The sequence below is a fragment of the Rhinatrema bivittatum genome, chromosome 5, assembly GCF_901001135.1.
Source record: "Rhinatrema bivittatum chromosome 5, aRhiBiv1.1, whole genome shotgun sequence".
In the NCBI taxonomy this organism is placed as follows: domain Eukaryota; kingdom Metazoa; phylum Chordata; class Amphibia; order Gymnophiona; family Rhinatrematidae; genus Rhinatrema; species Rhinatrema bivittatum.
In genome coordinates this window covers 42,117,333-42,132,772 of record NC_042619.1, presented here as the reverse complement: position 1 = coordinate 42,132,772, position 15,440 = coordinate 42,117,333, and the positions used below count along the sequence as shown (strand labels likewise).

General features: G+C 40.8%; 1 protein-coding gene across 1 annotated transcript in view; it reads left to right on the top strand.

Annotated features, from left to right (window-relative positions):
• Positions 1 to 15,440, top strand: part of ME3 (malic enzyme 3) — a 289,196-nt gene that overhangs the window by 197,880 nt on the left and 75,876 nt on the right. The window contains exon 8 of the mRNA XM_029602267.1: positions 15,151 to 15,260. Within this exon, the coding sequence (XP_029458127.1) occupies positions 15,151 to 15,260 (110 nt within the window). The remainder of the gene's footprint in view (positions 1 to 15,150; positions 15,261 to 15,440) is intronic.

Sequence of the window (15,440 nt, the reverse complement as noted above, 5' to 3'; positions counted from 1 at the left end):
GCTTCCCAGGTATTTTGGCCAGGAGTGCGAGAGGCAGCATGGTGCATTCATACCAAAGAAATTACCCTGGATTTGATATCCAAGTAATTACAATATTCAAAGCTGCTCAGTTGCTTTTATGAGATTTATATTTTTTTTGGGCTCCTTTGGGCAGAGCACTATCCCAACTTGTTCCCCTTTATTTTTATATTTCCTCCCAAAGACTTTGGAGCGATAGTCCTCAGTCAGGCGCCACCTTGTGTTTGGCTTCTAGGTGGCAGTGGTAATGTCTGGGACTTCCCTCACCCAGGACAGCCCAGGGAGCAGAGGACCTGGTCTGGGAATCAAACCTAGGGCCCTTTGAAGGAGCCACTAGGCTGGCCCCTATGTGAGATTCTATTACTGTGACTCCCAACATTTTTTTTTTTATGCTTGTTGATATTATGAAAGTTTCTGGTCTTAGAGAAAAATGTGGTCTTCTGTTCAAAAGGGGTGTGTGCGTGTGTGCAAATTGCTAAAGTCATCCTCGGGGTTGAATAGAAGGGGACAATAAACAGGGACCTTCATTTTTAGTTTTTATTTTAGCTTTTCCTGGAATTTATCCGTATTTGCTATTTCAATCAAAAATGGGGGCGGGGGAGGATGGGGGAGTCTGTCTTCACCGATCTGTCTCCCATTTTTGTTCGTTATAATAAACACTGATGAAGTCCAGGAAAAAATAAAAACTGAAAACAAAGCATCCTAACAATGAAGTATTTGGCCAAAGGATTAAAAGAAGAAAAAACTGCAAAAACGTCTTAGCATCTGCACAGTTTTAAAAGCCCTGTAAGACTTTTGCCAGATCCTTAAATTTTTATCTCTTTCCTGCAAAAGTCCCAAATTGCTTTTTGCATAAATTTCTGCTTCCCTGTTTTTTTTCCTGTGGAATTTGTTCCCTTCTGCACGACATTCAGAAATGTGCATGCAGACAGTTTGCACATTTTCTTTTTTTTTTTTTTAAACCAAGTCCTTTAAAATTAACCTTTTTTTGTTTTTTTGTGATTTCCTAGAAGGTTTAATGGCAATAACTACAGCCATCTTAATGCTACTTTCAAATATATTGCACCAAGATGAACACGTTGCACATTACACACATTGCAGTGAAGCTCTTCTGCATTACTCCCTTCCGAAGGATATGAAAAGAAATGTTTGCTGTAAGGGACACTTTTTTTTTTCTGCCAAGGCAAAGTTTTGAATTGGCAAGCGAGTAAAAAACCTCATTCTGTACCCTGACATTTTTCCAGGCGTTTGCAGTGCTAGCCATCGATGGCTGAGATTATCCCCCTGTGCGCTAAGCTCTGTGGATTGGAGGCAAAATTTCTAGTCAAAACTTCTTGGAGGCTTTTCATTTTTATTACAATTAGCATGTATTCAGTATTTTTGGAATGTATGTATTATGCGTTTCCAGCCAAACTGCCAAAATCTAGGAAGTGAAAAGTTTAAAGTGTACTGTGGGACCTATAAATGGTCAGCCCCTTCAATATGTAACTCATATAACATACAAGATTTTTAGGAAGGGCTTAGGAGGATTATAGAACCATTTCAGTTCCAACCACATTTAGGCTTTTCTAGAAGTTGACACATTTGCAGAATTATGGTGTTTATATACTCTGTGTGTGTGGATATATTCTCAATTAATGGTCAGGATTATTACTACATTCTAACAGTTTTTCTAGAGATATCCAATATATTATTGCACCTCAGTGTTCTGAAAATGGCGAGCTTGCCTAGAGAATATTTATAAATAAGTTCAGTTCTATTGCTCTGGATTTTGTCCTGGCTTGTGACTGATTTGTCTAGCTGGGGTCTAGGTAGCTCTTTAACAGGGGTGAATGATGGACAAGTGTTTTAGGGGGGAGGGGAGGGTGGAAGAGGCACAACCAGTGCTTCCATTAGGCGGACGCCTAGAGCGCCAGTATTTAGGGGGGAGGCAAAATTGCACCGGCACGAGGCCCAGAGGGATGATGTGATGGAGCTGCCACTGATAAGTAAACTTGGGGAAGAGTTTTGCTTAGGGCACCAAATACTCTTGCACTGGCCGGGGGGGGGGGGGGGGGGAGCAATGTAATTCTCAGTTGACGTGTGCTTTTCAGAATGTGACTTGTTTAAAAAAAAAAAAAAAATACCGTTTTTTCACATACTTTAGGAGGCTTTGATTTTCAGGAGCAGCATCTGTTGCAAAAATCAATCTCTTCCCCCACTCTTATTTTTAAATAAATATATTTTTAATACTATACTTGTATAAGGACAGAATTCAAGACAGCCTGAGATCAGCACAGAGGGAGCCCCCCCAATACAGTTGGGTGAAAGGGAAAGCGGACCTGGCATTGCAACAGGCAGGAAATTGGGCAGGCGAGGGATGAGCCATATGGTTCTTATCTGACATCAGGCTCCCTGTTTCTATGGTACTGCTTCACTAGGACCTGGCCGCAGGTACCGTCAACAGTTTAGTAGCAAACCAGGGGATGATGGGTGTCTCAGAGATGCAGCCCGGCCCAAGTAATCCCATAGGCTAGCTCTGCATGGATGAAGAATTTGGGTTTATTATCTTTTTACTAGGGATCTGTTGAAAAGCCGGTTGTGATAGTGCTTCTTGTTTACTCTCAGTGTACACTACTCTGTACTAATTACACCGTCCGTCCCCCTCCCAGAGAGCCAACAGTCTGACTTGGAAGGTTCAGTGACTTGCTCGGGGGTCACAGGGGGAGGGATCTGCACTTGGATCTCTGGATTCTTGCAGGCTTGTTCCTAGTAGCATATCCTGAACGTGGTGGACGCGCTGTAGTTGGCAGACGCGGAGCATGGCTTGTGAATGATTGACCTTCTTGTCTTGCCGAGAGCTTACCAGCGTTCTGCTCTGGAGCACACTTCTGTCTTCAGGCAAAGGTTGGCTTGGTTTCTAGTTTCCATCACGTTTAAAAGACTTAATACTAGCAAAGGCTGATGCTAGGGCATTTTATTTCATTATTGAAGAGGTTTATGATAAAAGTGATCTTATACTTCACAATTAACATAAAGGGATTTAACATTGACTTGGGTTTTTGAGCTTGCTACCAGGCTTAATCCCTCTATTGCCTAAGGGACAAACTTAGGGGCCTATTTACTAAGGCTTCATCCCATTTGGTGCCTACAGGGAAAGTGCTTGGCAAACAGGGCCCTTAGATTGTAAAGTCCTCCGGGGAAGGGACCCGCCAACTGTACCTGAGTTTGCAACTCACTTTGAGTTTGCGTTTGGAAAGAATCTAAATCGGTTAAAAGAAAAAGAAGGTGAAAGTCAAAGGTGATGTTAACTGAACATGTGAGCGAGTGACAGCTTTATATTACAGCGGTGGTGTGAAGGTGGTGGGGCGAGCTGCTGATGTGTTAGCAGAGCGAGAAGGTGACACAGACCGCAGATTAAAGGACTGTCCTACAGTCATGAAGGAGTGTCAGGAAATGTTGAAGTTAGGCCAATAAAAAAAGATATTGCTGTATATTAAAATAAATAAATAAATGTCGCCTCCTGTAGCAATTGCAACCACAATAGAAGTAACAGCTCCTGCTGCAGGATCTTCCATGGAATCTTTCCACGCCTGATAGTTACATAGCAATTTATTTTTAAAGTCAGAAATACAAGTTCATCACTAGGGGGTTCTGCCATATTGAGCCAGCAGACACCCAGGGAGATGGTAAAACCTTCTTCAGGAATTTGAGGAGCGGGATAACTTGTCTTCTGATTGGGCATCAAAGATGGACTCTCTCTGAATTTCTCGTCAGTAATAAAGTAGTGTGGTTACCACCAGCCCAATTCAGTGGATGGAAATAAGGTAAATAAATAACTTTTTTTTTCTTCTTGCATTTCTAATCGGTTCATGAGCAGTTTATTGAAAGCAGCGTGGCTACTGGCTGATGCCTTTACAGAATGGCCACCGACTGTCCAAGGACAGGAAACAACCTGAGCTTTGCCTTCTGTGTTCTCTTTGCAATAACAGAAGGTGTACAACCAAGCATAAGAAACTTCCATTAATCAATAGGGAATAGCCACTGCTTGTTGCCAGCATTAGTAGCATGGGATCCTTTTAATGTTTGGGTAATTGCCAGGTACTTGTGACTTGGATTGGCCACTGTTGAAAACAGGATGCTGGGCTTGATGGACCCTCAGTCTGACCCAGTATGGCATATCTTATCTTATAAATATCAACAAAATACCTGTATGATATCCTCAGATTTTATTTATAACAAACTTTAAAAGCATTAATACAGCTTATACATATATTACACTATATTACATATGGAGAATAGGTTACGGCACCTAAGAATAACAAATTTCCCGCAGGTACTAGGTGAAATACCTTATATATCTCTAAAAAGATTTTTTAGAGAGAAATTATCTTATGCGGAGGAAGCAATTCCCCCAATTAACACATGTTATTTTCTCACACAAAAATCCCAAGTTCCTGCAAATTTGACTAATTTCTTGGAAGACTCTACATTAGATGTCGTACATAGAAGTACACTAATTGTATCTTTTGTTACTACTCAAGATGTGAGCAGTGTTATGAAAACATACTTTAAAAAATTTCCAACTAGTTTTCATGGCCAGGTGGTCAAGTTTTACCCTGATTTAGCACCAATTACCAGAACAAGACGTAGGGAATTCTTAGCCCTATGTCAACAGATTGTCTCTTTGGGATTTGTTTTTTTGTTACGTTTCCCATGTAGATGTGAGTTAAAGAAAGGAGAAAATATATGTATTCTATCAAATTGATCAATTACAAAAATTTGTGGAGGCACAGCAATCTAGTATAGGCGCAATAGAAGCGCCTATAGCAGAATCATCTCCTACAAGTGTTATATAGGCAAGTGAGTAGCTATGACGGGCATAGAAATAGAAACAGTTGGTTGTGAATTTAAAGGTGTGTAATTATCAATAATATATCTCCTTTAATTTCTAGTTCCTTAACTCAGCCTCCAATTTTTCTCTTATGTTTATTGCAATTATGAGTATTTTTCTTTATAACCTTATTGTTTTATTGGATTTTGCATATATGGAAACAAATTGAAGATTTCAAATAATTTTTGTAATTATTTTTCAAATTGTTATTTTCATATTACTATTTTGTTTTCTGTATATGCATGGTATTCTTTTTAACATGTGTTTGATTAATAATTTCTTTGTAAATTTGAAATGAAAATGATAAAGAAGTTAATAAATAAAAAAAAAATATATTACAAATAGTAATTATGTGTTAAATTTGCAGAAGAATGTGATGTTTAACTTTGTACCATGTAGAAAGTGTCAGCTTCTGCTCACACAGAAATTCATTGAAACATGCAGTTTTATCAGGGTTGCCCAAACTTTTACTCTCAATTGTATGTTAATACTAAGGTATTATGTAATTGCAAAAGCCTTATTCCACCATTGTAAAAATCAGTTGTATGCATGCATGGGGTTTTGTCTGTGGTGTGGTGAACTACATCTGTGCAGTCCACAATGCTAGGACACAGCATGAGGAGCAGTGAGTACTGTAGAGCTGCTTGCTGCAAAGGAGGCAATGCCAGTGGAAAGGTCAGGCCCCATTAGCCGAACACGCTGTGGCATGGAGGAACGTGCACACTGCAGCGGCCTGGGAGCAGAGGCAACGACAGGGAATGGTGTGGCGCAGTTTCCTGGAAAGGCAGAGCAGAAGCTGCTGCAGAACAAGATAGGGATGTGCAGGAGATGGAGGAAGCCTTAGGAGAGGGCATGAGAGTAGTCTGCACTCCATTTTACCCCTCTATTTTTGACAGGTTCTTCTTTTAGTTAACTCAAAAAGCTTCATGACTGGTGCCAGGAAGAAACTGGGTAAACTAGGTAGACCTTATGAGGCTCAGCTGCCATCATATTCTATATTTCCAACAGTTAAGCTAATTTCAAAAATGATTTTGTTCTTCAAATTTTGAATGGCTATTGAGTTGGCACTGCAAGAGAATGTAACTGGGGATATATAATGGCTAATAAAACATAAGTTAAATGTTGGTAAATATAGCCATACCTGAACTAATCTGTCTGATTTAGTCTTCTGCATTGTGGCATAGCACTGAGCCACCCATAAAGCTTTACCCAGTCCTGGAGGCACACCTATTCTGTCTGGTTTTCTGCATAGCCACAATGAAGATGCATGAGAGAGTTTGCATACACTGGATGTTCATGCAGTGGATCTTCATCACAGATTCTGGAAAATCAGGCTGATTAATTATGCTTTCAGGACAGGGATGTGAACCAGTGACACATAGTGTGCTCCGCAGTGGGTATTGACACTGGCATCTACCACAGGGCATGATTAACAACATGCTTGCTTCAAGTAACAGACTGGTTATCAATATTATTTTGACTGATTAGGTTTTTATGTTGTTGAAATTACTGTATAAATACTTAGGTAAAGAATCATCTGATTTGTAGATTACAATAATGATTTTCTTGGTAGCAAAGAATCATTGCTAGTTAGGAAGCATCATCCATGTACAACCTTTTGCTTGTTGGGCGATAGTGTCTACTGTCTCCTGAAAGGTGATGCAACCATGTACTGTAGCTAAAACCAAGTCACAGATCAGATATGAACATGTGAGGGGGTAGCTTTCCGTCTAGGTTACAGAAAATCACTGCTCTGTCATATACCATATATAGGTGTGTGATGATATGACAATGGAGCCATCAGGAATGATCTCCTATTTTTCCTCCTGTGAACTGAAAAGTAATAAGAAATAGGATATTTCTTTTAAATGAAGCTGTATAATATCATGAGCAACAATGAAGCCATTGAAAAGTGATATTTTTCATGCTGACTTCTAGTCTGACCTTTCCGTGTTTTAATACTTAGCCCAGTATCCTTCTATGTAGAAGCACATTATTGAGCTATAGCAGATGGAAGTAGGAGTATGTGGGAATATTGTGTTACTGATCAAACAGCCCGCAAAGCAGTAAACACTCTTCTATATACAAACTCTTTGGGAAACAGTTTTATGCAGAAATGTTGTACAGTTAAATGGTTGTAAGGGAAATGATCTTGTAATACAAAGAGCAGCCAGCAGTCTTAACAATTCAATGTTGACTGAATGCTGCTATGAAGATTTTGGCAGAGGTTTTAGGTTTATATTGGTAATGTACCCTGTATTTGTAAGTAGTCCCCTTAGTCTTCACATTGGAGAGTGATCTAATAAGCAAGATGTGGTTTGGTGGTTAGCGTTAAGCGCTAGGAGTCTGCATTTCTTGGGTTATAATCTTTGCTTTGCTATTAAGAATTTAGTAGACTTTGTAGGATTTTTGTTTTCTTACAGCTCAGCTTACCGAACTGTAATTTAGCAGTAAGAACAACATTGTTTTTTTTCATTGCACCCTTTTGCGCTAACATTTTCATACATTGCGATAAGTGCCATACCTGTTGTATTTCCTGCATTCAACCACTAGGGGACTATTGTTGAGAGAGAACTGTCCAAGAAGGTTGGGGTCCCACTCACTCCCGGGGCTAAGTCTCACAAAGTTCAACAGCCCTAGAGCATAGATTTTCCATGAAGGGGGGGGGGGGGGAGTTGGAGGATAGACCTCCAGGACCCAAGGAGCAGGAAGTGATTCTTAATTTGGGTGCTATTTCACTAGGTGTAAGCTGTAGATGGGTATAAGTGCCAAATAGAGGACATTTTGGCTGGGTGTTCCTAAAAGATTTTACTGCAGATCTTCCAAGGTAATTAACTGGTACCATACACACTTATTTCTGGTTACTTCCATATCCCAAACCTATTCTCAATTGTCTCTCTCGGTTTCTGTGAATGTGTCCTTCAATATTGGGATTCTGAGTTGGTCTCACCCTCTAAGGAAGCATTTCAGTTGTGCCAGGGGTCTCCTATCGCTTTGGGATTCTTGTTCCTAATACCTGAAGTCTAAATGTATTTCAGATTCTCCAAACTCCAGTTCTTCCCTCTTTTTCCTGAGATGAAGACTCTGGCGGGGGTCTCCAGATGAGCAACGACTCTTACTCTCTTCTCTTCAGATGGTAAATGGGGGATCTTTCAGATTGAAGCATTAGCAGAGAAAAATAGCTCTTCTTTTTTTCCCCCACTCTTGGGCAGAAAGAGTGACAGCAAACTTCCTCCCAAAACAAAAAGACAAAACTCTCCACAAAGATACTCAGCCACTCAAACCAGAATTGCTACTTTCCATCCACTGGGTGCGAGAGGGAACAGCAGATCTTCTCTCATCCCACTCCTGCCGAAAGACGGGGAGATTTTCGTTCCTTTAGGATAACAAGACTGGGGGATCCAGGGAAGTAAATTCCAGAACGTCTCTAGCAAACTACAGAGAAACTGAGGCAACCTCTCCAGTCTGATTTTGGATTGAGAAGGTATAATGCCTCCTTTCTGTCCTAGAAGCACCAGGTCATGAGGCCTGATCTACCAGACTTAGTGGACCAAAGAAAGCTACAATGCTTCTCCTAAGACCAATTAAAAATACCACACTGAACTCCCACTCTCCCTGCTTTTGAGCAGCTAGGAACTGACCATTCCAACCAAACTTGCTCCTAACTCCATGCCTAGGCTAGGGCCATCTAATGGAGATGCCAAAGGGGTCACCACAAATACAGGAATACTTATTTCCTTTTTGTATATATTTTCTGGAGATTATTTTTGTGCCATTACAGTTATCTTCACATTTTTACATTTTTAGTAAGAAACTGACAGGATAACAATGAACAAAACAAAATAGGCAATATTTTAGATTCTTCAAATACACATAACTCCACTTTTGTGTATAAGGAGGATGCACTTTGCATCAGAGGTGGGTGAAAATACTTCGATTCATGTTAGCAATCTAAAACTCTATTCATTGTCCATGCATAGCCAATCAGGCAGGATTTTCTTTACTACTGTAATGCTTCGAACAGAGAAAAAATTACCCAAGAAAATTGCAGAGAATTGTACCGAATATTGAGGTCATATCAAAAGTTTTGTAATATTCTGCTTGGTTTTCTCAGATGAGTTTTTTGGATTGCGAGAGAGAGAACTCTGTCCTGTTGTCTGCACCCTGATAATGGGCAGAGTTTGAGATTTAGACACTTTGGCCTATCTATCTGTGCCTTTCACTGTTCCCTTGCAGCGTGATATGCACACACTGCTTCTTCACTTAACGTGACGTTGAAGATTTGTGCAAGGACCAACTGTCATTAACCACTTTATCTTCCTTCCCACTAAAACTACAGTGGCAAAGCTCTGCTGAGGAGTCATGTTGACTGAATACGCCATACTGCAACACAGTATATTTCTTGACCTTTTAATCATTAGATGGCAAAATTTGCTTTTGTAAATCTCTTACAAACATAGCATCTTCAAAAACAAACTGGGGGAAAATAATAAGAGAAAATGAAGGCAGACATCTTGGGAGGAAAGCTGTACACAGCATAGTTGCAAAAGACTTTCTCCTAGCTATTAAGGCTTATTGTATTTTGATGTATTTGAATTTGTGATGTATTTTATTATGTGTATTGCTGATTACTGTATTTCTGATGATTACTTTCTGATGTATTCTATTGTATTAATTTTGTTTTGTGAACCACTTTGGATTGGAGTGTGTCTATGGAAGGGAGTTATGATGATATGCTTAATGCACCAGACTAATGAAGATACAAACAATTCCCAAAAATGTGAAAAGGAATCACTAATACTATGAAAAATGCTTTATTAAATATAATATGCTTGAAATGTTTAAGCTTAATTATAGTACATGTTCAAGATCATCCTGCCCAAACATAGTATACACTGCAAATATATACATTAAAAATCATAAATCACTAGAGATGTGCATTTGTTTTTGCGGGCCATCCATTGCTCCTTCCATGTGACAGGGGCTGACCAATGGCATTGGTAGCCCCTGTCGCATGGTAAGGGCAAAGGGCCACCAGCGCCATTTTGTTTACTGGCAGCCGACGGCCTGAGAGCGGGAGATCGCTCCCGGGACCCCCGCTGGACCACCACGGATTTTAGGCAAGTTTTGGGGGGGGGGGGTGTGGAGGTTGTAATAAAACTAAATTTTAAGGGTTGGGGTGGGTTTTTTGGTTTGTTTTTTTTAGTGAAAAATCACCGAAAAAAATAAAATGACCCGTTGGAAAGCAAAGTTTTCCACAGGTCGCCTGAGCCAAAGCCCAAGCCGACATGTAAAAACCAAACATATCTCTAAATCACACATGTCTTTCATACCTACAAATACTTATACAATAAAATCAAGACTATGTGACTGTCAGAGAGTCCAATTGCAAATTGTACTTGCACTATCTTGATATAATGTATTCAACAGGATACCCCAACCGAGCCCACTGCTTCGTCAGGGGAATTTATGGCATGCAACTGTTACACTGTGTAACTTGAGCACTTTATAGAGAATTATTTGGAGGGCAGGGCAAAAGAGATTCTTTTAACATTTTTTCACTTGCAGATCCACTCGAGGGCTAGACCAGATTTGATATATGAATGAAACTGCAACATTCACAGCCCGATACTGTAAAACCGCGGGAGAGCGGACGAACGCCCGCTCTCCCGGCGCACGCACTGGCCCTTCGCTGGTGCGAGCTATCCAGTATGCTCCAGCATGCAAATTAGGTGACGCGGTGCAAACGAGGGAAAGGAGGCGCTAGGGACACTAGCGCGTCCCTAGTGCCTCCTTTTGGCCTGGAGCGGCGGCTGTCAGTGGGTTTGACAGCCGCCGCTCAATTTTGCCGGCGTCGGTTCTCGAGCCCGCTGACAGCCACGGGCTCGGAAACCGGACGCCGGCAAAATTGAGAGTCCGGTTTTCGGCCCGACAGCCGCGGGCCGAATTCAAATTTATTTATTTATTTATTTTACTTTTGGGGACCTCCGACTTAATATCGCTATGATATTAAGTCGGAGGGTGCACAGAAAAGCAGTTTTTACTGCTTTTCTGTGCACTTTCCTGGCGCCGGAAGAAATTAGCGCCGACCTTTGGGTCGGCGCTAATTTCTTAGAGTAAAATGTGCGGCTTGGCTGCACATTTTACTTACTGGATCCCGTGCGCATACCTAATAGGGCCATCAACATGCATTTGCATGTTGAGGGCGCTATTAGGTGTCGCGGGTAGGCCGCGTGTTTTCCTCCCCTTACTGAATAAGGGGTAAGGGAAAACACGCGTCCAGAGCAGGCTGACAGTGCGCTCCGACGGAGCACACTTTACTGTATTGACCTGTCAGTTGGAGTTGTCAAGTGTCTATGTTTTTAATGGCACGCAATAAGTTTGAAGAAATGTCTATGTTAAGGATATCTTTTATAATCATATCAAATAGTTGTAGAACAAAAAAGGCTCATAACAATATTTTAAAAATTGTGTATACCTGGTCTGTGTCTGGTGCAGATTTTTGGAGCACATCCGCAGGTTATGCCTCTCAATCTGCTGGAGTCAGAGGAAATACTGAAGGATGGCAGGTGGCACACCAGTATATCTAGGGGGTGCTTTCAGTTTTCTCTCTGACTCCATCTGCTGGAGGGAAGGCATAACCCAGCAGTCTGGACTGATCCTGGTACATACAGGGAATGAAACGTGTTTTTGGAGAGCCAACAGCATTACTTCCAGTCTGAAATGCCTTTTTCTCTTGTGTTTGTCAGTTCAGTAAAGAATTTTCCAGTAAAATCAGGACCAAGTGCAAATTGTGTTACCTGTGGAGTGGAGTCTAGTGGGTTAGAGCAGCAGTCAGCAGATCTCTATGAAGCTAATTCGGCCAGCAATTGACACAGATAATTAATGTGATTCCCCTTTTCCTTGCTATTTTTTTTCTTATTATAAAGAATTGTTTGGAATTTTTGTGAGCTTTTCCATTCTTGTCCTCTCTCATAATTAGGCATCTAAATGAATATAGTTGTTGATGTGTGTGTTAGCCTGCAAATTTCCTGAATTTTCCTGAATTCTCTCCACTGCTTCATTTTCTGCCTTCTCTACTATTTCTGGAGTTTAAGGAATGTTCAGCACTCAAGGGTCCATCCTCTTACATATAGGGGTCTCCAGCCAGATTAGCAGCTCTCCCGCAAAAAAATCTCAGAACTGGAGAAGAGACGACTGAGGGGGGATATGATAGAGGTGTTTAAAATCATGAGAGGTCTAGAACGGGTAGATGTGAATCGGTTATTTACTCTTTCGGATAGTAGAAAGACTAGGGGGCACTCCATGAAGTTAGCAAGGGGCACATTTAAAACTAATCGGAGAAAGTTCTTTTTTACTCAACGCACAATTAAACTCTGGAATTTGTTGCCAGAGAATGTGGTTCGTGCAGTTAGTATAGCTGTGTTTAAAAAAGGATTGGATAAGTTCTTGGAGGAGAAGTCCATTACCTGCTATTAAGTTCACTTAGAGAATAGCCACTGCCATTAGCAATGGTAACATGGAATAGACTTAGTTTTTGGGTACTTGCCAGGTTCTTATGGCCTGGATTGGCCACTGTTGGAAACAGGATGCTGGGCTTGATGGACCCTTGGTCTGACCCAGTATGGCATTTTCTTATGTTCTTATGTTCTTCTCCATTGTAGCTTTGTTATCCTTTGGCGTATATACTGTTCATCACTAGAAACCTATGCTGGTACCATATTATAAGTGACTGAAGAGTAACCCTCGTGGGAGAAGGCTTTCAACAAGAAAAGTCATGACCCTTGTGAAACTGTTGATTGTTTGTTTGTTCCAATAAAACAATTAAAAAATCTAATAAAAAATATTTTGGCCAAAAACTAAAGGAATGTTTGTAATTGGATCACAGGAACAGACAAAGGCCTGTGATCTAAAAATCCCTTTGTAAATAAATCGCTAAAACTGCAGTTTTTGGATTCTCCTTGAACAGCAAACTCAAATAACAATTTTTGTTTAACAATTAGTCCCTCTTTACCTTCACATCTCCCTCAGTATCTAAGAACAGGTTTGCAAATAAATAGCTTTTTTCTATCTTACAGATCTAACTGTTAAATACCTTAACGCAGTAATTCAAGCAAAATTGTTGTTGATAACTTTGTAGTTAGAACAAATCAAATTTCTTTTTTTACTTTGATCTGTATTGTATTCCTGATGAGAGATTACGGTTTTAAAATTTGTTGAAAAATGCAAGCTTTGTGGTGACCGAGGTCCCTTTATCGAGTCACATCAGCTTTGATTGTAGTGTGTTCCCCAGATGCTTTCCTGCTCCTCCTTTGTACTTCTAGCTGTGTTGGAACCAGGCCTGAGATCTTGTGTCACGAGCCTCCTTTTGCGGCTTACTGATGATTATCCCCTCCCAACTGGCATTTAGTCTAGTCATTGCGATGATGGTCCTGGGCTGGGGGCCATGCATCAGGTCTGCATCCGAAATCCAGCAATCCTGTGCCATTAGATGTCATCCTTAAGCAGTGACCATGACCCCCCCCCCTCCCTCTGGGGAGCTGTGAAAGCTGCTTTAGCAACATTCCCAGGGCATAGTAGTGTGCAGCACTTACCAACTGAGCTACTGGGCTGGACCCCAGACATGTTAGGAGCTGCAAAAGCTTGCATCTTTACATATCCATTAACTACCCTGTTTCCCTGAAAATAAGACATCCCCCGAAAATAAAACCTAGTAGAGGTTTTGCTGAATTGCTAAATATAAGACCTCCCCCGAAAGTAAGACCTAGCAAAGTTTTTTTTTGGGAGCATGCCCGTCGCACACCAGAGCATGCAGCTGTGATTTTTTTACCCTGCAGGATTCACAGTTAGTTGTCATCACAAACCAGCATAACCAGACAACTATTCAGAATATGATAAATGTTCATTTTTTTGTTCAACAATATATGTGAATTCTTCTTCATGGAAAAATAAGACATCCCCTGAAAATAAGGCCTAGTACATCTTTGGTAGCAAAAATTAATATAAGACACTGTCTTATTTTCGGGGAAACAGGGTACATAAAGATATCTGTATTGGAGAAGAGATGACTGAGGGGGGATATGATAGAGGTGTTTAAAATCATGAGAGGTCTAGAACAGGTAGATGTGAATCGGTTATTTACTCTTTCGGATAGTAGAAAGACTAGGGGGCACTCCATGAAGTTAGCATGGGGCACATTTAAAACTAATCGGAGGAAGTTCTTTTTTACTCAATGCACAATTAAACTCTGGAATTTGTTGCCAGAGGATGTGGTTAGTGCAGTTAGTATAGCTGTGTTTAAAAAAGGATTGGATAAGTTCTTGGAGGAGAAGTCCATTACCTGCTATTAAGTTCACCTAGGGAATAGCCACTGCCATTAGCAATGGTAACATGGAATAGACTTAGTTTTTGGGTACTTGCCAGGTTCTTATGGCCTGGATTGGCCACTGTTGGAAACAGGATGCTGGGCTTGATGGACCCTTGGTCTGACCCAGTATGGCATTTTCTTATGTTCTTATGTTCTTATCTTTTCTACCCAGCTACTTCGCTGGTTTTCTCTTAATGAATTTTATTTCTTGTGGGCTAACATGGTCCTTTATTTCCACTACAATTCTTGAAAGCTCTTCCTGCTTAATCTCTCACACCATTTTGAATCTAGGTAAGCTAGGGTCTTAAAGTCCCGACTCTTGTAAGAACCCCATTACAGCATCGGACTGATTACCTGTGAAGCATCTGTATAGTACAGACGTTCAGGCCTGATGTGTTAAAGAGGTTTTTTTTTCTCTTGTGTCTATGGGAAACATACTTAGTCTACAGTCCCTGAAGTGAGGGCTCAGAGAAAGATTTGTAAAGAGAAAATAAATAAGGGGTGTAACCATAATGAGATATAGATATATTTTTTAAAATACAAAGGGGCAGATTTTAAAAGGGTGCGCGTGCCACCCAGGGCGCGCACATGTACACCCGATTTTATAACTTGCATGCGCAAGTTATAAAATCAGGGGTCTGTGCGCGCAAGGGGGTGCACAATTGTGCACCTTGCGCGCGCCAAGCTGCGCTGCCTTCCCCCGTTCCCTTCCCCCTAGCCTGACCTCCCCCCCCCCCCCCCCATAGTTTTATCATACCTTTTGCGCCTGCAGCTTGCTGGCACGCGATCCTTCGACACAGCGGCAATGGCTGCATTCAGTGGAGAAGTAGAAATTTTGCTGTATTTGATGGAATATTTAAGGAAAAGTTTGTTTATCTCTCCATCCTTGCAGGTATGGGATGAATTGCCTTATTCAGTTTGAGGATTTTGCCAATTCCAATGCTTTTAGACTTCTTAACAAGTATCGCAACAAGTATTGCACCTTCAATGATGACATTCAAGGTAAGAAAAAAATGATTATTTGGCTTCTTTAAACCAGGGTGGGATGGTTTAAACTTAGTCATTGCTATGGGAAATAATTGTCTAATATGAATGATCTTTGAAAGCTTTGTACATTTGCTCATACAAGCCTCATGGAAAAACCGTCTCATAAGTAATAGCAGTATGATGAGAATAGAAACC